Raw genomic sequence first — 21,947 nt, 5'->3', positions numbered from 1 at the left:
CTCAGCCCAGGGCACAGTCTGAGCCATGAAGGTTCTCTGCTGACTGAGTGGTGGGGGACATGTGGTACCGGGGAGTTGGGGGAAGAGCACAGAGGCGCCCCAGATGTGTGCATGACCACATCAGGAACAGCCAGAATGCAGGCAGATGGTGGGGAAGCTACTGGAAAGCCCATGATCAGCCTGAGGCCAAGGGCTCATTTCCCCCTCCTTCCAATGACCCACAAGGAGTTTGGGTGACTAAAGCAGCAAGTTAATCCCCTTACCTTACAGAGGGGCTCTGGTCCCTGAGGCCTGAGGATAAGACAAAGAGCTCCCTTTTTGGTCTGGGGCTCCTTCCCTCTCCTCTTCAGCGAGATAGACTTCTCTTGCAGAACCTCGGGACTGAGCCTGGCCTGGTCTGGGTTGGGGCCGTGAGGGTCCCACCTGTTCTCACCCTGGTGCCTCCCCTCGCCCTCCCTTCCCTGCAACCTCCTCCAGAGTTGCCACAGCTGGAACCATTCTCTGCGCTGCCTTTCATCCTTGGTGCTCCCCCCACCCCCAGTGGCCCCTATAATTGTGGTCTCAGCTGGTGGCTGCGGGGGCTGGGGCTGGGCTGAGGGCCAGGGCCCAGGGCAGGGCCAGGGTGGGGTCTGGGGGCTGCTGATAGGGGCTTGCCCATGGCAGGGGTCATTTGGGACTGGGGTGCCAGTTGCAGACACTCTTTCTGGGCCTCCTCTCCCCACATGTCAAGCTCCTGTGCCTACATATGCCCTCTCCTCCCTGCACTGAGAAGTGCCCCAGGCTTGGGCACTTTTAGACCCTCATGACATCAGGCCAGAACTATGTCCCAGTGCAAACAAGACTTGAAAATCATTATTTGCCTCCTGGGGTTTTCAAAGAAAGGGACTTCTCCTTCTCTTTTACACCTCTATATTTCATGAGCAGTAGAGTGGGGGGGTGGGGATGAAGAAACCTTCCCTCGGCGGGTCAAAGGAAAAAAAAATTGACCTCTCAAGCAGCTCAGCAGATGTGGTCCTCATGAAAATCACTTGAGATACCAACTAGAAATGCAGACCCCTAGGCTTTGCCCCTGGACGGGCTGATTCAGCTGCATGGGACCCAGAATCGGTATTCCCCACAATGGACTACCCCAGGGAATACATATGATGCCTCAAGCATGGAAAGGCTAGTGTGAGCTCTACCCAGGGAGTAAGGAAGTCATGAACGAATTCCCTGTCCCACCTTGGGCCTCTTCCTAATCCCTTCTGTGCCTCAGTTTCCCCAACAGCCAATGGGCACCTGACTCCCCAGCCTGGCTTGTCCCTGTGGTGGTGCCCTCTCTCAGCCCAGGCTCATTGCCTCCTTCCCGTGCTAAGTCTGGTCCTGCCCTAGCCTTCACCATACTCTTCCCGAACTCTAATCCCAAGCTGTCCTTGCCCTTGCAGCATGGCAAAGGAGAGTGGGGAGGGCAGGGGGCAGCCAGGGTCAAACAAGGCTCTGGCTGACGCAGACTGCTTCCTGCCCCCGGCTGTTTTCCTGCTGTCCAGCCAGACTGCTCCCCCCATTGCCCCACCCCCACCCCCAGCAGCCTCAAGCCCTTAATTCCTGACAGCTGCAGTGGCTGCCGGCAGAGATGGGGGAAAGGAGGGGGGGAGGATGCCGTCAGCCTGCTGTTGCTCAGGCTGCCCCCACCACCTGACAGTCTGGGGACAGGGAAGGCCCCACCCCTCTCCAATTCCCCAGGGATGGGCAATTCCAGGAATGGGCCCCTTTTGTCTCAGAGCCCAGAGTTTGTCCTTAAACCAGGAGAGGACACTGAGGTTGGGAAGGAGGTGTGTGTATAGAGTGGAAGACTTGCGCCCATTTTACAGAGTAGGATGCTAAGGCCACAGTGGGGGCAGGATTCACTATTAGGGCCCAGGTTGGAACCAGAAACAGAGCCTCTCTCCCCAGCCCTCTGGTTTCTCAGGCCCTTGCCCGGGTCTAGTACACTAACCCCATACTGAGATGAGCTCAGTGTTCAGCGGGACGGGAGGACAAGAGGAAAATCCCGGAGAGGAGTGGGCCTGAGCTCGGAGCCTGGTTTGGGGTGGCTCCCAGGGGACCAAGTACAGGTAGCAGGACAAGGGCAAGATCTGGAGCATCTGCAGGAAGGCCCAGGCAAGTAACTCTCAGTGTGGGGGCCATTGCTACTATGCTCAGGGTCAAGAGAACTGGGCTCAGTTCTAGCTCTTGGACTAATTTGCTGTGTGACCTTGAGTAAGTCATGGCCCTCTCTGAGCCTCATTATTTTCTTGTGAAATAAAAAGGGACAAAATAAGATGACCCCCAAAGCATACTTTTGGAATTAAAGGACTCACTAATCCCTCTCCCAGGGTGTGTCACCCCAAGGAGCTCTGCTCCCAAACAAGCATTTACTGGAGTCCCAGCGTTTTTACCTTCATTGGCTCACTGACTAGATGAGGTGGGCCTCAGTAACCTCATTTCACAAAGGGGCAGAGGGTGGTTCAGTGTGCACGAGGCACCTGTTTAGGGTCACACCGGGAAGAAGAGCAAAATCCAGAGGCTGCCAAACCCCTTTACAGGACCCCCCAACACCTGCCACACCAGCCAAGCCTGGGAAGTCCCTCCTGAGGTGGGAGAGGCAAGCAGGGGAGGGGGACAGCCCCTCCCCTCCAGCCCCTGCAGGTGTGTGTATTGGGGAGGACTGCTCCCCGGCAGCTGTGTCCCGGCCAGACACACACACTTCCCAGTAACACACAGCTTCTTACACAAACCAGCGCGCCCTGGCACTGGCACCTCCACGTGCACGCGCGTACAGACCCCCCAACACCTCTCCTTCCCCCGCCCTCCCACCGCCGCTCCCACCCGGAGTCCTGAGCGGACGCAGTGGCCTCAGGACCCATACACGCCTCCACCCCCCCGTCGTGACGTCACCTGGGGTAGAGCCCTGAGACACTCGGGCGGGGGCTGGGGGGAGGAAAGGGGAGGCGGCAGAGCTCCCCGAGCCGGGACAGTCACTCACTCTCTGGGCGGGGGGGGGCCGGGCACCGGGCGCCCCCCCCCCCCCCCCACCCCCCCCCCGCCCGCCTCGCACGCCCTCGGAAGTGCAGGCTCGCGGCGCTGCTCTGGGGGGCTCCCCGGCACCCCAGCCTCTCGCCCCCAGCCCGCAGCACCTCCGGGCCCCCCCCACCCTCGAGAGGTACCAGGAGTTGTCGCAGGGGGGCCTCGGGAAATTCCCTGGACCCCTGTGCCAGGAGGTGCCCGGTGCGCCCGCCCGCCCCCCCACCCCGAGGGCGGTGCCCGGGGGCGCTGCCCCATGGAGCGGGGAGGCGGGCGCCGTCTGCTCCCGGAGCCGTGACCCGAGTTGGAGCTGTGTGTCGCAGCCGCCCCGACCCCCGCGGATCATGCGCCGTCGCCCCTGGCCCGCCGGTCCCGCCGGGCTGTGAGCCCCCCACTGCTGGCCCGTGACGGCCCGCGCGCCATGGGCAGCACCCACCCTTGCCCCTGGCTGCGGCTCCGACCTCGGCCCCAGCCGCGGCCCGCGCTCTGCGCGCTCCTGTTCTTCCTACTGCTGCTGGCTGCCGCCGTGCCCAGGTGAGCCCTCACCGTATGCCCCGCCCTCCTGGAGAGCTGGGACCCCCAGCCACGGGGGGCCTCTGGTGCTCCCGTCGGGGCAGGGGACCCTGGAAGGAGGGAGGGACAGTGTCGTAGGAAAGTGCTGGTACCCAATGAAAGACACTGCCCTCACAGGAGGGGGCTGAACTGGTGACAGAATCTGGGCAGTCTAGGGAGACAAGGCAGTGCCCAGGAAAGTGAAGGCCTACTAGAAGAGGAGGTGTGTGTATGTGTGTGTGGGGGGGAAACAAGTGCCAACCTGGAGTCCATGCCAGGCTGGGGGCATGCACCCTCACCCCAGGAGAAAGCTCAAACTGCCTTGCTCCATCTTGGAGATCACTCCCAGGCAGGGGCATGGGTGGGGGGCTGGAAGGGAGTAGTTCAGGTGGGGTCACTGAGACACTGAAGCTGGAAGGGTTCTCAGTGTGTGTGTGTGTGTGTGTGTGTGTGTGTGTGTGTGTGTCTGTAATTTTGTGAACCCTGGTAGTTATGTTGTAAACAGCAGTCTGTGTGTGCACATGTGTGTGACTGAGAGCTTACAGATTGATATATGTTAAGATGCGCACATGTACATGCTTGTGAGTGTCTGTGTGTATACCTCTGTCTGAAGTGTGCATGCGTGTAAGTGTTCCTGGGTCTGTGTGGCCCCCTCAATGTGTGCAGAAGTATGTCTGTGTGAATGGGACTGTCTGAAACATGCGTTGGGAGTGGTCTCCTGGGGAACGCTACTTATGTGAGCATCTCTGCCTCAGGATGTACTTATGAAATACTGTGTGCAGAGGTATTTTGGATGTGTGTGCATTTACACGTTAACTTGTGTGGGTGTGCAGCTGGGCAGGTGGTGGTGGAGGAAATGATGATGAGAGGACCCAGAACAGGAGAATGCTTTAGGAACCTACCTATAGGCCTAACCTTTAGAAGAAGAGGTTGGAACAGAGGGACTATGGCCTTTGGGACAGAGTGTAAATTGCTAAGTGGGGCCCTCCTAGCTCCCCAAAACACTCACCCACACCCACACCCCACCGCCTGCAGGTCTGCACCCAACGACATTCTGGGCCTCCGCCTCCCCCCGGAGCCCGTGCTCAATGCCAACACAGTGTGCCTGACATTGCCGGGCCTGAGCAGGAGGCAGATGGAAGTGTGTGTGCGCCACCCTGACGTGGCTGCCTCCGCCATCCAGGGCATCCAGATCGCCATCCATGAGTGCCAGCACCAGTTCCGGGACCAGCGCTGGAACTGCTCCAGTCTGGAGACTCGCAACAAGATCCCCTACGAGAGTCCCATCTTCAGCAGAGGTAGCTGCCCCCCTCACCCTTGCCCTTCTGCGCACCCATCCAACACCTCCACCCCAAAAGCCAACCATCCCCAACCCACTCCCTCAAGCTGGCAACCCCCCCCACACACACAGGTGCCCATCTACCAGCCGTACTGCTCCTTTCTGGTCTTGGGCAGTCCACGAGGGCCAAACGGGGCAGAGGTGTCTCCAGCCTGCGCTGCGTGGGCTGAGGGTAGTAGGTTCCATGCCTGATAATTGACTCCTGGGTTATCCTGCCTGGTCATTGACACTATATATCTCAGGCCCAGGAAACATCCACATCTGTCACCTTCCTCAATATACCCTCTACATAGTAAACAGCATATAGGATGGAGAGCCTAGGATAAGGTGCCCAGAGCCAGCGTTAAGGACTTTTGCCAAACGGTGTTGGTGAGGGAAGCCCGGGCAGGTAAAATGTCTGTACTTCTGTAGAAGCTCTTCCCGGCAGGGTACACCACCAGCCTCTGTGTCATTCCCGCCGCCCCCGAGAACCTTCTCTGAATCAGAGGCACTGGGTGTGTGCATGCCTCCTGCCCAGCAGGCCTGACAGCTCTGCCAATCCCTCTTCCCTTCACAGCCCAGAGAAGCCACAGCCCACTCCCTGTCCTCCCTCTGGGTCTTCTGGGTGACCCAGGGCCCACCCTGACGACCCCTAGAGTAGCTTGGGCTGGAGATGGCAGGAGCTTTTGTCACTCCTTTCTGTTCACAACCACTTCGGGCCCTGAGATCTTAGGCCTTGACTCAGGTCTTTTGGGGAAGATGGGGGTTATCTATCTTTCCTCTCAGCTTCTTGAGTGGGACAGTGTGGGGACCTGGCTCCTTGGGACTTGTCCAATTCTCAGTTGACAGTGGAGGAAGAGGGGTACTCCTATACCCTGTGGCCTTGCGGCCTAGAGGCTTCTGGAAGAGTCAGATTCTAAGGTACCCTAATTTCAGAAAGAATTCGGCCAGCCGGGGACTCTCCCTTTTCACCAGGACCCCTCCTTGCATCCCCAGGGGCCCCCAAGTCAGGGGCCATCGCAGCCTCCCGCAGCCCAGCCCCACGCCGCCCGCCCCGCCCCCGCGCGCCCTCCCCCTTCCCTCCCCCGCGCGCCCGGGGCGCTGTTTCTACCCGGCCGAGCCCAGCCCGACGCGTGTGGCGGCATGCAGCCGCGAACTAATCCCCGCGGGCCGCGGCAGACGGCTCCTGGCCCGAGCCGCGCGGCTCTCCAAGGGGCGCCCCCCGCCATCCCGCCCCTGCCCCGCGCTCCCGCCCCGCCCGCCCCGCCGCGCGTGAGCCCCGCCGGCCGGCAGACGGCGGCTGCGGGGGACCCCGGCCGGGCTACCCGCCCCGCCCCGGCCGCCCGCGCTCGCCCACGCCACGGGACGGGCCTGTGCCTCTCTCCAGGCCTGTGCCTCTCCCCGCGCGCCCGCGCCCACTCCGGGTTTCTAGATGACCTGTGCGCTCCCCGACGCCCTGGGTTCCCTCCAGCGCTGGGGAGGGGGCGCGGTGAGGGCGCCGGAGCCCTTGCTTTGGGTTCTGCTAGCGGGGGGGGGGGGGGGGGTTGACAGGCGCTGAGGTTCTCACCCCTGCCGCTTCGGGTGAGGCAAGGCAAGGCAAGCTCTTCATCCCTCTTCCCGGCCACGGTGTCCCCTCTTCCCCTCTGGGCCTCCTGTCCCCTCTAGAGAGAGTGAACCCACGCGTCCTGATTACTTCGCCCGCGTGAGGCCCGTGTGGTCCGGTGGAGGACGTGGGGTCTTTGAAGCTCAGGGGTGAGTTCGGAGAGGTGGAAGCGCGCGGGGTTGGCGCAGCGCCAGGCGCTCCCGGGTTCACCTGTAGTTTAATAAGCGGGAGGTGAGCTGGGGGGACCCGGTGGGGGGGGGGAAGGTTAGGGGTGGAGGGGGGAGACTTGCCGGGGCTAGCCAGGGCGGGGCGGTGCCCAGCGCGGGGGGGAAGGGGCGGGACAGCCGCTCCTGGGCTCTGGCAGGGGGGCTGGGCTCCTTCCTTTGGCCTTGGAACACTGTCCTACCTAGGTGGCTTCTGCTCCCGCATTGCGACACCCCATTTTCTACCTCTCCCTCCTCGGAGGGGCCTCTGGGCCTCTGGAAGAAATTGCCACTTTCTCCCTCCACCGGCCACCATTACAACCCTTCCCTCACTCCATATCTGGGTTCACCCTTCACCCACCTATGGGGTTATCTGCCTTGGCCCATCACCTCAAGGACTAGCTAAGTTTGAATTCTACGGGGCCACTCTTGGTGGCAGCTAGTCCCTGGACTAGGTCCATCCCCCCAGTCTCCCTTCTTTTCAAGTTGTGAATTGTCCCATGTGGGGTCAGGTGACCCGTTTCCCCCAAGTGGAATACAGGGTGCTGACCCCTCTTCCAACCCAGTGGGATTCTCTTAAAGGTGCGTTCTGCCATGTCGAAAATTTAAAGACTGCTGGGAGGAGGTGGTCCCTGGGGCCTTCCACCTTAATGCTGTTACTGCCATCTGATTGTCCTGGCATCTCCCCTGAAATGGTTTGGGTGAAGGGATGAGGTTCCAGTGTAGGAGGGAAGGGTGCTTGAACACCTGGAGTGGACAAACTTGGGAAGGCAGGGCATGTGATAGGGCTTTACCCAGTCCAGGAGACGACATGACAGGGTGCTAGAACCTAGGTGGGTAGGGGACAGGGAGAGAGGCCTCTCGGGGGTGGGGGGGTTAGAATTAAAAAAAAAAAAGTTGTGGGAAGGTCCCCAACCCAGGGGCTGCTCTGACCTAAGGGCCAGGGCAATGATATCCCCAGCTTTTTGTTCTGAACACCCAGACAATTAGTACCTGCTGGGCAGCCCATCTAGAAGGGAACCCCTCATTGTGAGAACTAGAGCACCCGTCCTTCTCTCACAGGGAGGGATGCGGATACAGGGGCAATGGAGTGGAAAGGGAGGAGGGGCCAGGGAGAGGCTGGTGGAGGCAAGTGTAGGAGATTCAAGCAGCAGGTCCTAGGAGCGCCCACACAGGTTATTACTGCCCTCTCCCAAGGCCAAGACCCATCTGGAATGGATGGAAAGAGAGGGGGCATGAGGCCCTGCAGCCCAGCCAGGCTCTCAGCCCAATGGAAGCCCACAGTTTGAGAGTCCAGCTTCTGTTCTCTTTTCTTTTCTGGCTCTTTTCTTCTCCCACCTCCCTTTAACGGTCACCCTTGAGGAGCACTGGTTCTATGCCTAGGCCTCCAGGCTTGGGGTGAGTGGTAGCACGCAGATAGGGAGACAGAGCCTCAGGCAATCATATCCCAGGATCTCCTAAAGTTCCATTATTCAAATAGCCCCCGATAAATTAGCTAATACATATTAAGTACTTGCTGTTTGCTTGGCACTGTTCTAAAGCACTTTATCTATACTTTAATATTCTCAAACAATCCCCATGCAATGGCTCCTATTAGTATCCTCATTTTACAAGTGAAGCAATGAGAGGTTGGGTAACTTGCCATTGGTCACGCAGCTTCTAAGGGAGCTATACAGCCAGGACTCAAATGCAGCCTAGCTGACTTTAGAGATCGCTCTCAACCCCCTGCCATACTGCCTCCCTAAGCTACCAAGCCACCAGGGTCTCCCACGGTGTGTCCAGAAGTGAGTGGTACAACGGAGGAGTAGTCCAAGAAATGAAACTGACATGTATACACACACACACAAACACCTACCTCTGTTTGTGCAAACGTGTAGCCACATTCAGTGTTCCCCCTAAGTGTTCCCACATGCACACAACTCTCTCTCTCTCTCTCTCTCTCTCTCTCTCAGCCCAGGCACAGGAGTGTGCACAGATTATTTGCATGGAGGGGATGGAGACCAGATCTCTCCGCTTGCCTCACTCTTTGACTCAGATAGGCGGGGCTCAAGCTTCTCTGACCCCTCCTGGTTCCCACTGGCTCCTGAATCCCCTCTCCTCCATGCTACCCTGCCCTCCAAATCTCCTCCCCCAGCCCCATCCTGGCCACTGGCCTGGAGCAGCAGCTGACTCCACTTAGATGCTGGCAGTCCCTGTCCCAGATCAAAGGCAGGACGGCTAATTGTGCGTCTTAACAAGCCCCCCCCCCCACCATGCTCCAGGCAGCCCAGCTGGCCACGGCCCCACCCCTCTCCCCCTCCAGCTGGTCAGATGGCACAGCGCCGTCTGCCCCAGACAGTCGGGGCCAGGACCGAAACTGGGGCCCTGAGTGGGAGCTGGGGGCAGACCCAGGAGGCTGGACTTCTCTGAATCCTGGATGCTAGGAGCAGAGGTTGGTCACACAAGCCCTGCCTGGCCACCCCTACACGTGGCTGTGACAGTGGCCAGAGGCCCTGGCATGGTGTCTTTAGCTGCCTGTGGTAGGTAGGGGTGTTCTCTGTAGATTGTGAACTACATTTTTCCAGACTCCTCTGGGCCTGCCTCTGAATGTAACAGAGCCTGGAAGATGGTGATTGGCCCAGCACATCCCCCTGGACCAGGCTCTTGCTCTTTCTTGGTGGCATGTGTAGATAGGGCCTTAGGAACTGGGACCTGAATGACCTGGGTTTTTTACTCAGGAACATGTCTTCCCTAGAGCCAAATGTCCTTTAGCAGGAAGTTACCAGGCCTGGGAACTGAGAGAGCTGGGTCTGGGTCTGCTGCATAACCCTGTGACCTTGGGCATCTCCCTTTTCCACTGTGTGTGTGTGTGTGTGTGTGTGTGTGTGTGTGTGTGTGTGTTGGGGGGGATGATTTCTGAGGCCTGGGCTGCTTCTGAAGGTCTGAGTATTGCCATTTGTCCTAGCAGTGGGCTGATGAGCCCCCTAGCAATAGGGGAAGTGCTGAGAGTTCCACAGCTAAAAGGCAGGGGATAAACACAGGGTATGTTCCCTAGGGACTTGGGTCTCCCCTCCTTTCCCTTGGGCCCCACTCCCATGTCAGCGTCTACTCCTCTGCAACTCCCACCAATTCCCAACAGCCCCTTAAAAGGCTCCCAGCCAATCCTCATCCCCTCCTGTCTGCTAATAGCTGGGCTCCTTACAGAAAAGGTCCTGAGATGCCACAAGCCGAGAGAGAAGATAGAGAGGGATGGCCTGCTTCTCGGGCTTCTGGTGGCCCATGTGATTTATCCTAAAGTGGGTCATGAGCTGCTGGGCTCTGTCCATGATTGGGGGAAACAAGAACCAATGGCCTGAAACTGCAACTCTAGTGAATGGAATGAGAGAACATGAAGAACTTCAAAAAATAGCTAATGTTTGTGCAGTACTTACCATGAGTAAGGCGCTCTTCTAAGTATTTGAAATTTACTAACTAATTCCATTTTTGGGACAACAGTGAAGCAGATAATAACAATCTTGTTTTACAGATGAGAAAACTGAGGCACAGAGGTCAAGTCACTTGGCCAAGGTCATGTCGTTATTAACAGTTAGTAAGTGGAAGAGCTAAGATTTGAACCCAGACAATTTGGCTCCAGAGTTCATGCTTTTAACTACTGCACACTTTCTCTTTTGTTTGGGGGGGGTGGCTAGGTAAGGACCGGAGGACAGGACCCTGTGATGCTGAGGGTGAGCATGGGGGGTGCAGGATTGGGGTCCAGTCCTGGTTGGCTCTCTGAGGTCTGTGGGAACTCCCAGAGCACATCCTCCCAGTCTTTGATGCTAGGATGGAAGGACCCAGAGTTTTTTCCTCTGAATCTCTGGTCTCCTGCAAGCCTTCAGTCTCTTGCCAGGGTCTGGGCTTCCCCCAACAGGTGCCTACGGCACAGGTGAGGTCTCCTCTTCATGTGCAGGCTATGATTGCTCCTGGCTTCTTCTCCCACTGCCCACACTCTCTTGGTTTCAGAGGCTGGTCAGAGACTTGTACCAGAAAATGCTGCTGGCTGGTCCCTTGTCAGATGCAGAATAAGCCAGAAGCCACTTGTGGGTCCAGGAGCCAGAGCTTCCTCTGCAAGCAGACCTCCCCCTGCCAGGAAGGCCCAGACCTACCAGGGCCTTCCCAAAGGATGGCTCAGGCTGGGAAACACTGAGGAGAAAAGTAGTGTAGACAAGTCCTGTGCCCCTGAGAGTGGTTCATCAGGGTCTTTGTGCCCCCCGAGCATCTCAAGGAAGGTGTCTGCCTTAGTTCACCTTTCCCTCTCAACTTTCAACACTACTGCAGGGCACTGGGCTGACTTCCAGCATTCCTCCAACAACCCCTTCAGCTGACCTAGACCCACTGCCATTAGAAAGTGTTCTGTAGTGGGCTGAAGGGGGTGGCACCAGGCAGGCAACCTTGGGGCCGGGAGCTTTAGGAGGACCGCATCTCCTCTTACTTACCCTTCTGCCCATTAGCATCTTCTGGGGCCTGGAAGTCCATCACGAATGATTTATTTTTTTAGGTTAAATTTTGCCTTCTTTCTGCAGGCTTATTTTTAAATTGCAAACATCTCATGAGAGGTAATAGCTTAAGTCCCTGATCTTCAAAAGAATGTTTACCAGATACTTTCTGTCCAACAGGAGAGAGGTAGACACGAATTCTGAGCTTGCTAAGGGTGATGTAACCCTCCCTCCCCCCTCCCCCCTGCACCCCGAACTTCTGGGGGTGATTTCTGCCCCTCTTTGAGTCTGTGTCCTTGTACCAGACCTTCCCCCAACACTGGGCCTCGGTTTCTCCCTCTTGTGGTAAGAAGGGTGGGCAGGGAGGGCAGATGGATGAGACGTTGACGCCCCCCAGAGCCTGTGTCCTGGATCTCCACCCTCAGGTTTTCGAGAGAGCGCTTTCGCCTACGCCATCGCCGCCGCCGGGGTTGTGCACGCGGTGTCCAATGCTTGCGCCCTGGGCAAACTGAGGGCGTGCGGTTGCGACGCCTCCCGGCGCGGGGACGAGGAAGCCTTCCGCAGGAAGCTGCACCGCCTGCAGCTGGACGCGCTGCAGCGCGGTAAGGGCCTGAGCCACGGGGTCCCGGAACACCCAGCCCTGCCCCCTGCCAGCCCGGGCCTGCAGGACTCCTGGGAGTGGGGCGGCTGTAGCCCCGACGTGGGCTTCGGGGAGCGCTTCTCTAAGGACTTTCTGGACTCCCGGGAGCCTCACAGAGACATCCACGCGCGCATGAGGCTCCACAACAACCGAGTTGGGCGGCAGGTGAGAGCCCCACCCGCCTGGGCCTGCTCCAAATCCCTCTGCCTAGGGCTCCTCCCCTCCCCCACCAGGCCTACCTCTCCTCTGGGGACCACACCACTAGCCCTAGCTCAGCAACTTTCTCATTGCCCCTGCCTAATCCAGTCATCAAACATGCATTGGATACCTACTGTGTGCCAGGCACTGGACTAGGCTGGGAATGCAGGGATGAAACCCCGGGGGCCCTGCCCTGGATCAACTCCCCCTCTGCTGAGCAGCCTGCTCCTCTCATTATTTTGTGGTGAGCAGTGGAGGGGGCACTGGGCTGCAGTCAGGGCCTCCTGGGCCTTGGCCCTGCTCTGCCACTCTGTCGCCTCCCCTATAAAGCAAGAAAGTTGAACTGGATCACCCAATCCCCGAGTCCCCCTGCCCCAGCCCAGCTCTAATGTTCCATTATTCTGTGCTGTTCTATGCTGTGATCCTCTACCTCCTCTCCCAGGCTTTTTGTGCAGAATGAGGGGTTCCTGCAAGGGGAGGTTCCTGGGGGGGGGCCCCGTGGCCCCGTGTGGTGGTTGCATGGTTGCCTTTCTCCTTTTTCTCCCTACCTTTGAATGTTCATACTACCTCAAAGGTCATTCATAAAAAAAAAAGAAGAAGAAGAAAAAGAAAGGAAGGAAGGAAGGAAAGGAATAATCAATAATCGCCTGCATTTATGGAGTCCTTCCTATGTGTTAGGCACTGCCCGGAGCACCTTAGTGCAGAGTGGCCTATTTAATCCCTACAACTAGCCATGAGGGTCCTAGTATTAGCCTTATGTTCAGATATGGAAACTGAGGTACAGGGAGATGGAGAAGCTTGCCCAAGGTGGTGCAACCGGTGAGGAAGTGGTACAGTCTTCCTCAGGGTTCGTCACCAGGCAGCTGAGCACTGAGCCTGGGCTCTTTCGCTCTGTGGCCTTGTCTGCACTATGTGACCGCCACCACTAAGAGGCCTCCTTAGCCCTCGTGGTAGCTCCGCACCCTCCTTTCCTGGCTGTTCAGCCCCCATCCCTTCTCTCGGCTCTGCCTGGCCTGCCTTCGGGCCTTGTTTCTGCCTTCCCCTCGCTCTGGCTGGCACCTGCTCTTCCTCATTCCCCTTGCTCCTGGCCTCTCAACCCAGGCGGTTCACCTTCTCTTTCCAGAGGGACTCGGAGCTGATTCAGCTCTTCCCATCCTGACTTAGAGGTGAAGTAAACTGAGGCATATCCACCCTCAGGTCACATCCAGCTTCCACCCAGCCCTGCCCTGTTCATGCAGCTCTTTTCCCAAGCTTCCATACTATCCCAGCCCATACCAAACAGTGCCTCCTCCTCCTTGTTAAACTGGTTAATTAATGGCTGCTGCCTGTGGGAAGAAAATGTTCTGGAGCTGTTGGCCAGGGGAGGCCTTGGGCTGGTTCCTCTGTGGTGCCAACACCACAGGCTGCACCTACAAGCTGAGGAGCCCTTTAAGACTCAGAGGGCAGGGTCTCTCTCCTGTGGCCCTAACCGCCCAGGCTAGAGGGCCCCAGAGCACTGCTCTCCCAGTCTGCGGTGTGTTCTGGAATGGAGTTGGGGAAAGGAAGATGTGGCCAACTGCTTCTGGTTTCTCTAGTGAGGATAATGTCAAGGGATTCTTTGGGAGGAGATTCTAGAGCAGGGTGAGAGCTGGACAGGGGGTGGGTAGGTTGTGTTCCTGTAACTACCTCCCTTGCAGGTTTGGGGACTTCTCACTTTCACTGCGCAGGGGGTCTGGTTCTCTGGGACTGTTCCCATTCCGTATTCAGGTAGAGCCTTTGGCCCCTGTTGGTGCTCACTATTCCCTAGGAGGAACCGTGGCATTCAGCATTGGGCAGAATAAGCCCCAGCCAGTATAATGGGGGAAAGAGGAGTCTCCCCAGTTTCTGTCCGGTCCTTAGGCTCCCTGCAGAGGGCTGCAGGGCCCAGAGGAGGAAAGGGGCTTTCTCAGACTCCCCGCAGCCCCCACTCACGCCTGGATTGAGGCCAGAGGCTTTGGGGAGGGGATATAGTGGGGCCAGCACCCCCTGCTCCTGGCCCCCACCTGAGGGATGGAAAGAGAGGGAATTTCCCTGAGGATCTGGGATCCCCCCTCAGGAAGCAAGAGCCTCCAGCCCCAAGGGCCCCCTGCAGCTGCTGGGGAAGGAGAGGAGGGGAGGAAAGGAGGGAATTCCCCCAGGACCTGGCCTGGTGGGAGGTGGATGGGAGAGCAGCAGAAGAGCGGGCGGAGTTCTTCTCCGGACTGCCGGGCTCAGGAGCTGTGCGCCCCCAACCCTACTCTCGGCCCCCACCCCCGTGCTCTTGCCCCCCCTCCCCGTGCCCCCCCGCTTCGAGCCTCGGCTTTTGCCTCTGTTCCATGGGAGTCGGTTTCAGAAGTCTCTGAGATTCTCGAAGGCCAGTGTCTGCGCTGGGAGGAGGGCCGTGGGGCTGGCCGCGGGCGTCACCCCTCGCCGTGCCTCCCTCTGCAGGCGGTGATGGAGAACATGCGGCGGAAGTGCAAGTGCCACGGCACGTCAGGCAGCTGCCAGCTCAAGACGTGCTGGCAGGTGACGCCGGAGTTCCGCGCCGTGGGGGCGCTGCTGCGCAGCCGCTTCCACCGCGCCACGCTCATCCGGCCGCACAACCGCAACGGCGGCCAGCTGGAGCCCGGCCCCGCGGGGGCCCCCTCGCCCGCCCCGGGCGTGCCGGGGCCGCGGCGCCGCGCCAGCCCCGCTGACCTGGTCTACTTCGAGAAGTCGCCCGACTTCTGCGAGCGCGAGCCGCGCCTGGACTCGGCGGGCACCGTGGGCCGCCTGTGCAACAAGAGCAGCGCGGGCCCCGATGGCTGCGGCAGCATGTGCTGCGGCCGCGGCCACAACATCCTGCGGCAGACGCGCAGCGAGCGCTGCCACTGCCGCTTCCACTGGTGCTGCTTCGTCGTCTGCGAGGAGTGCCGCATCACCGAGTGGGTCAGCGTCTGCAAGTGAGCCGAAGGCGCCCCTCCCGGAGCCTGTCCCCCCGGCCGCGTCGCCTAGGCTCCTGGGACAGGAGCTCAGACCATCTGATCCGATAGGAACCTCCCGGCTCCGAGGGTCAGATCTGCAATCAGGGGACGGGCCAGTCCTGCCTGGACTACCCCCCCCCCACTTCGGTGGGCTCCAAGGACCCATTCGCCTCCCCGCTCCTTGTCCCCGCCTCGGACAGCTCAGCTGGGCTGGGGAGTGCCCCACACCTGAGGGCGAGGGTGGGCAAGTGTCAGCCAGGCAGCCTCTGGGCCTCTCCCCTGTCCTGCCTTCACCTCTGCCCCCGGAGAGAGAATGAATGGAAGCCGAAGGGCAGTGGGGAGGATGATTAGAAAAGAAGAAATGGACGTAATTGAGCTGAAGGGATTCTGCAGAGGCCTCAGCTGTCCTCCCCCAACGGTCCCTGCCCCTCATCATTCATTTAACAAATATTTATTTTGCACTCTTTGTGGCCTGGCACTCTGCAGGGGATGAGGGGTGCTGGGGATACAGATGTGAATAAGAGAGACACAGCACCTGCCCTCTTGGAGTTTACATTCTGGTTGGGGGAGATGGACAATAAACAAGTAAATACACCAACAAGCTCATCTCAGACAATGCTCTGTGCCATGAAGAAAATAAAGCTCGGTGCTGGATGTAGAGTGATTTGTGGGGAGTGGGGCCCCTTTATGTTTTGTTTGCATTAAAAAAAAACCCTTTTGAGTACAGTTGACACACAATGTACATTAGTTGCAGGTGTACAACACAGTGATGGGACAAGTCTATACGTTATGCTCTGCTCACAAGTGTAGCTACCATTTGTCACCATAGGATGCTATTACACCACCAGGGATTCTATTCCCTATGCTGTGCCTTGTATTCCTGTGACTAATTCATTCCGTAACTGGAAGCCTGTATCTCCCACTCCCCTTCACCCATTTGTCTATCCCCGTACCCCCTTCAGGCAACCATCAGCTTGTTCTCTGTATTTATAGTTCCAATTCTGCTTTTTGTTTGTTTATTCATTTGTTTCATTTTTTTAGATTCCACATATGAGCAAACTCCTCTGGTATTTGTCTTTCCCAGCCTGACTTATTTCACTTCATGTAATCCCCTCAAGGTCCATCCATGTGGTTGCGAATGGCAAGATCTCATCTTTTGTTACGGCTGCATAATATTCCATAGTGTGCATGTATATGTGTATGTGCATATACACACACACAGCCCACAGCTTTTTTTATCCATTCATTTATTGATAGACCTGTAGGTAGGAGTGTGGCCCCTTTAGATAAAGCCATTGGTCTGGGAAGGCCTCTCTGAGTTGTGTTCCTCATGCTGAGACGGGTACAATGGGGACAGCTGTGCACAGATTGAGGGTAAGGGCTTTCCAGGCAGAGACCATGCAAATGCAAAAGCTCAGTGGTGAGAAAGATGTCCTCAGGAGGAGCAGCAAAGAGGCCAGTGTGATTGGAGTGTAGGAATCAAAGAGCAGATTAGCAGGAGAGGAGCTCAGAGGGCAGGCAAGAGTCATACCACATGTCCCTCGGGGCCAATGTAAGGAGTTGGGGTTTTTAAGACGAATGAGAAACTTCAGAGAGTCTTAAGCAGGTGAGTGTCATGGTCTGATTTCCACATGGATTGCTGTACAGGGAACTGAATGAAGAGGAGACAAATTGACAGCAGGGGGCCAGTTAAGAAATTACAGCCAACTTCCAAACCAGAGATGGGGGGTCTGACTGGACGGAGGCCTTGGGGATGTTGACAAGAAGCTGGATCAGGAGCTCTTGATACCAGAGCTCTCGCTGTCCACCTCGTGCCTGAGCCTTCGGCCACAAGCCAGGACGGGTGGCGGTGCCCAGCAGCACCCTTCAGCAGAGACAGGCACTCTGAGAGGAGTAATCCTGGGCAAGACCCAGCTCAACCCAGCCAGCCCAGCGCCCCGGGGAGCAGGTGGGGCTAGGAGGTGCGGCCAAGAGGAGGGTGGTGGGGGAGGGCCAGGAGACTCACTGTCTGGATTCTGGTCTCTCTGAGTCCATGCAGGGGAGGTAGGTATGTAGGTAAGGCCAGAGGTGGAGCGACATCTTTCCTACGCCTCTCCTGTCTCCAGATCCTCAGCTCAGGGTGCCCTTTGGCAGGTCAGCAAGCCTCCTTCTTCCTACCCCCCTAAGAACACTGCTGGCTTGCAGTCTGGGTCCAGTGTTGCACTCCCCTTGGCTTTCAGATTGGATATTTTTCTGGAATAGACCCTCACGGAGGGTGGTGGAGATGGAGGTAGGGTCAGGATCTCAGAGAAAGAACACCTCACCTACTTCCTCCAGACCTCCTGCTGCTCACAGTTGAGGATCCTGCTGCCTACCTCAGTTTACCCAGAATGGCATCCTTCTCGATGAACCAGATGTGGATGGAGTCTTGTTCCTTTTCCCAGTTGCCAGCCTACACAAATCCCCATATTTCCCTAGCCCTCTGGGTAGGGGTGAGAAGGAAAGGAGGCTCTCATGATGATGTACCCCTGTAGGCCCACCAGTTGGGAGATTTGCCCCCACTAGCTTGCCTTCAGCTTCCTTCCCTCCAGCTGCCTGCCTCCCAGCAGCTCCTGGACATGCCCAAGACAGCAGGGCCTTCCACATGCTCAGCTCGGCTGCTTCTGTGGAGGACAGGGTTTCTCTCCCCAACCCCCAAAAGACAGCCCCACAGGCAGGCGGGTGAGAGTCCCCCGGGGAGGAGGGGTAAGCAGGAACAGTCAGACACACCTGCCTCATTCCTTTCCTCTTGTTCACCCAGGAGAGGGCTGTGGGGGCTGGGTTCCCCGCCCCCTTGCTCCCTCCCGACCCAGGGAGGAGGAGAGGAGAGGTGTGTGTATGGGGGGGGGAGATAAATGAAGGCCTTGGGGGGGGCACTCCCACCCCAGGAGTGTCCACTACAGCATTAGCTTTGGTGTCACCCTCCTGTGTCTTCCAGGCTGAAGGAGGACAGAGCTGGGGGAGGAGAGGCTGAAGAGGAGAGATATAGGATCAGGGTTGGGATAACGAGGTAGGAGCAGGAATACCGCAGAGCATGCTGCCTTCAGAGGGAGGGGTGGGTGGTGGGGTGGGGCAGGGGCTGGACACCACGTTGTCGGGGAGGGACATGTTCCAGTCAAATCCTGGTGAGCTGATATATGCTGGCCTGACCTATAAAGGAAGAGAGGGAAAGTTGGGAAAGGAACAAACAAGGTGTTGCCCGATCCACATCCTTTCTCTGGGCCGGAAGCTGACTAGAGTCTGAGGATCAAACCTGGACCCCACAATTGAAAAGGGGAAAATGTGGGATTTGGCAAGGGCCCTAAAGGGACATGTGGAGGTGACGAAGGGCAGGAAAATAAGGCCAAGGGGCACCGGGCTTAGGCATACTGGCTGAAGGGTGTGGCAGGAATCAATGTGCTGATTGGAAATAGGGGGTGGTGGTGGTAGATGGGAGGAAGAACTTGCCAAGTTGCTTGGGGAGGGCCAGGGTTGCAATTTGGGAATAAGAACATGGAGAGACATAGATCAGAGGGGGAGGGAAGGGTCCTAGTCCTCAACACCTTTCACCTTGATGGACCCTGGGTCACTTCCTTGCAGAAGGAAAAAATAGTATGGTCTCATAAAGCCTGGATGGCCCCGACGGGAGGGAGGGAGAGCACTAACGGAGAATGAGGGTGGTGGACACATCAGCAGGCAGCGGTAGGGCTAAGGGTCAGGGAGAGGCGGCCAGACTGGGGTGGGGATCGGAACCCAGGCATCCTGCTTGTCAGTCACCCAAGGTCGCAAGGCTGAAAAAAGAGGAGAGAGGCAAAGGTAAGGGCCCTGGCAGCTGGAGGAGGACCTCGGTGAGTGAGAAGCCAGGTCAGCGGCATCCAGGCGCTCCTCTTCCCAAATTAACGTGCCCCCGGCTAGCCCCCGGCAGGGGGCCTTCCACGTTGGAGTTTGTCCAGGCCCTAGTCGCGGGCCCCCTCCTCCCCTCCTACCCCCCTTCTCATGTGGTTGCCGGCAGCTGCCTGCGGTCGCCCCAACCCCTGCGCTCAAGGCACGGGGACTTTCCAACAGGGGAAAAAATGACTTAATGAGAGTGGGAGCCGGGGGCGGGAGGGACAGGTCCCTGTAATCACCGCTCCACTGTGGGGCCTGTGCGCCTCCGGGGCCCTTCCCGGCTTCCTGCTGCCAGCGCCCCCCTCAGGCTCTGCTGGGGGAGGAGGGCGGGCTGGGGACAGGGGGATCCCTTTTCAGGTTTCAGACTCTCTGGGTCCTCCGGCCGCCTTTGTCCCCTAGGCTTGCGGTGCGTGGAAGCTGGAACACCCCATGATCCCTCTCTGGCCTTTGTCCTTGAAGTTGCGCGGGGGGTGGAGGAGGGTGGGCTGCAGTCTGTCCTAGGAGCCGGGGTCCTCTGCTGGTGGATTAGAGGGGTGAAGGATCAAGAGGAGTGCCCGGTGCCACTTTGCGGCTGCGCACTTCGCAACGCCCCGGGTTACTGTGGCAACCAGGGCAGTCGAGGTGCGTCCACCCGGCCGGGAGGCGCCCACTCCCCCTTTTCTCGCCGCCCTGCGGTCCAGGCCCGGCCGCTGCGGTGCGCGGGGGTGGGGGTGTGCCGTTACCATGGCAAGGGTGCGCTAGGAGGGCACATTCTTCCCCAGGGTGGGAGCGCCCTGGGGATACGAGAAGGGGAGTGACGGGGGCGGCAGAAAGGGGAGCGGGGGGTGGTGGTGGAGGGAGGGTCAGAACGAGGGAGGAGTCTCGGACAAGATGAACCGGGGCTCCGTGGAGTTGGGGTGGGGAGTTTGGAATCTGCCCCCCTCCTCCTAGCTCTCCGGAGACGTCCCACGCCTCCCCCTGCACCCTCGCTAGGATTCAAGCCCCTCAATCCCGTTTCCGGGGTAGGAATCCCCGACTACCGACTCGGAGGTCTTTTAGCTTCCTCTGAGGCCAGGCTCTCCGAGCTTAGTGTCTGTCCCTTTCTCCCCAAGCGGAGCTGCAGCCCAGACTGCGACCCGAAGCCCTGCAATTAAGCCCCTCGCCCGCCCGCCGGCTCTCTGCCAGACAGGGCCTGCACCGTCAATTACAGCCGCGCACAGCAGCTGATTACTCCGGAGTCAGGGAAGCGGCCGGGGTGGGGACAGAAGGCAGGCCAAGGGGGCGGGGTCCCTGAGGTTGTCCCTAGCCTAGGATCCTTAATTGGAACTTCGGACTGCCGCCCTCTAGCCCAGCTCTTCTCGGCTCCAGACAATATGGGGAGGAGGGGTCTACTCAGTGCTTCGTCCTGCTGTGCCTCAGTTGCTTTCTTCTTGAATGCACACCGCACCCAGGGCAGAAAGAGCGCAGGAAGGTTGTTTGTGGTGTGGTGTGGTGTGGTGTGTGTGTGTGTGTGTGTGTGTGTGTGTGTGTGTGTGTGTGTGTGTTGGAGCGTCTGGACTCGAGGGCTGGATACTCAAGAAGCTCAAAGCCCTCAAGGCCGCTGTCTTTCCCGCCGCAGACAGTCGCGTGGGTCTCCCCTGGCCCGGAGCCCCACCCAGTGGACCTGGCTCTGTCTTGCTGAGCCAGCCCCAGGGTGGCTGCCAGCCCGTACCGCACTTTTCTGGGAATCAGAAAACGGCTCCCTCTCTGGGCGGGAAGCTCCCCCCCACCACTTCTGCCCCACAAGGGAAGGCAATCTGGGACCCTTCCGAGCAGCGATGGGGTATTCTGCCATCACCCTTGCCCCTGCATCCCATCTTCGCTCTCCCCCTGCCTGCGGGCCTGCAGGGGCTGGAGTAGAGCTCGCTTCTCGCGCGGTCCAGCTGCCCACATCTGGCGGGCAGCTGGGACCCGCCCACTGCGAACCGCTGGGGGCCCAGCGCCCTCTGTTGGTGAGGAGCGGCTGTGCACCAGCTTTCGGGCCTGGACAGCCGTCAGCAGCCGCGGCTTACCGCCTCCACCGCCGCCGGCCTGGGGTCTCGCTTCATTTCCGTGGGTTTCGGAGTCCACTCATTCCGCGCGCCTTGTCCTGGGGCACAACCCGATTCCTTCGGCCCTTTGCTTTCCGCCGGCCGTGGCCTCGATGACCTGTGTACTTAAAACCTTGTTCGGTGACCTAGCTGTCCCCCAACTTGTCATCTTCTCTAGTCGTCCGTGCTTCGTGGGCAAGCTCTGCGGCGCGATCTCTCTGCGCCCAGTGTAAAAGTCCGCAAATAGGCACATGATTATATAAATCATCGTCCATCTGCTCAATGGCATTCTTCGCAGCGTCCTTAAAAATGAGGTGGTTGAAGCATATTTAGTGACTGAGCCAGTGTTTGCTCTATATGGGGTGTGTGTGTGCAAGATACAAAATAGCATAAGGCAGGATCCCTCCTTTAGTGCAACAAAAATTTAGAGATGTGATTGCATTTTAAAAGTCTAAAATAAGCAGCAAATTGCTAACGGAAATTAGTTCAGGATGATGGGATTGTAGGTGGTTTAAAACTTGTTCTCTCTTTTTATCTACATTTTTCATTAGTTTATAATGAACATGTATTACGTGGGCACAATAATAATTCCATATCAGAATACTTTTGGCCCAAAATGTGAGGTTTGAATTATATCATTGGAATATACTAAATTTAAGAAAGAACCCTTCTAAAACTAGGAATTACAGAGACGGGTCCTCCTCACAAGAGCTAATATAATTATGTCATTGGGATTATCTTCTCAAAGTTGTGATGGTTTGTAGTGAAAGCAGGTTTCCAACCTCTGAATCCCAAGGCCCAAGGAAGCCAAGAAATTGTTAGAAATCCATAGGCACATTCAGTATTCTCATGATAAATAACCAATTTATAGTCCATTGTACTGCATATTGAAACAGATTTTGCCATGATTGACAACATAGAAAAACATTTGTAAGTTTAATACTTTTATCTCAGTCTTGATCTCTCCCATCTCTTTGCAACACTGCACATCAATTGTCCTCTCCTTAGGAATATTCCATCCACCAGTTGGTGCACTGGCTGATC

General features: G+C 57.9%; 1 protein-coding gene and 1 long non-coding RNA gene across 2 annotated transcripts; one reads left to right on the top strand and one right to left on the bottom strand.

The window, feature by feature from the left end:
* Positions 1–3,463: 3,463 nt before the first annotated feature.
* On the top strand, positions 3,464–15,885 carry WNT10A (Wnt family member 10A). Its single transcript, XM_025886982.2, has 4 exons — positions 3,464–3,576; positions 4,630–4,892; positions 11,598–11,977; positions 14,456–15,885. Exons 1-4 carry the CDS (start codon positions 3,464–3,466, stop codon positions 14,951–14,953), a joined length of 1,254 nt encoding a protein of 417 aa, XP_025742767.1. The 3' UTR covers positions 14,954–15,885.
* Positions 15,886–17,979: 2,094 nt separating this feature from the next.
* Positions 17,980–21,007, bottom strand: LOC141374634 (uncharacterized). Its single transcript, XR_012381670.1, has 3 exons — positions 20,886–21,007; positions 18,634–18,758; positions 17,980–18,138 (listed from the first exon to the last, which is right to left on the bottom strand). It is a non-coding gene; the product is annotated as an uncharacterized lncRNA (long non-coding RNA).
* Between the last annotated feature and the right edge of the window lie 940 nt (positions 21,008–21,947).

This window comes from Callorhinus ursinus, unplaced genomic scaffold (genome assembly GCF_003265705.2).
Source record: "Callorhinus ursinus isolate GAN/ISIS: 27379988/994484 unplaced genomic scaffold, GSC_fseal_2.0 scaffold2, whole genome shotgun sequence".
In the NCBI taxonomy this organism is placed as follows: Eukaryota; Metazoa; Chordata; class Mammalia; order Carnivora; family Otariidae; genus Callorhinus; species Callorhinus ursinus.
The sequence above is the reverse complement of the archived record's forward strand: the minus strand, read 5'-3'. Positions and strand labels throughout refer to the sequence as shown.

Bases quoted from the DNA above. Each gene is read 5' to 3' on its own strand.
- WNT10A (XM_025886982.2), top strand. From the start codon at position 3,464: ATGGGCAGCACCCACCCTTGCCCCTGGCTGCGGCTCCGACCTCGGCCC. The intron at 3,577-4,629 runs GTGAGCCCTCAC...CACCGCCTGCAG, and splicing joins CTGGCTGCCGCCGTGCCCAG to GTCTGCACCCAACGACATTC. The intron at 11,978-14,455 runs GTGAGAGCCCCA...CTCCCTCTGCAG, and splicing joins ACAACCGAGTTGGGCGGCAG to GCGGTGATGGAGAACATGCG.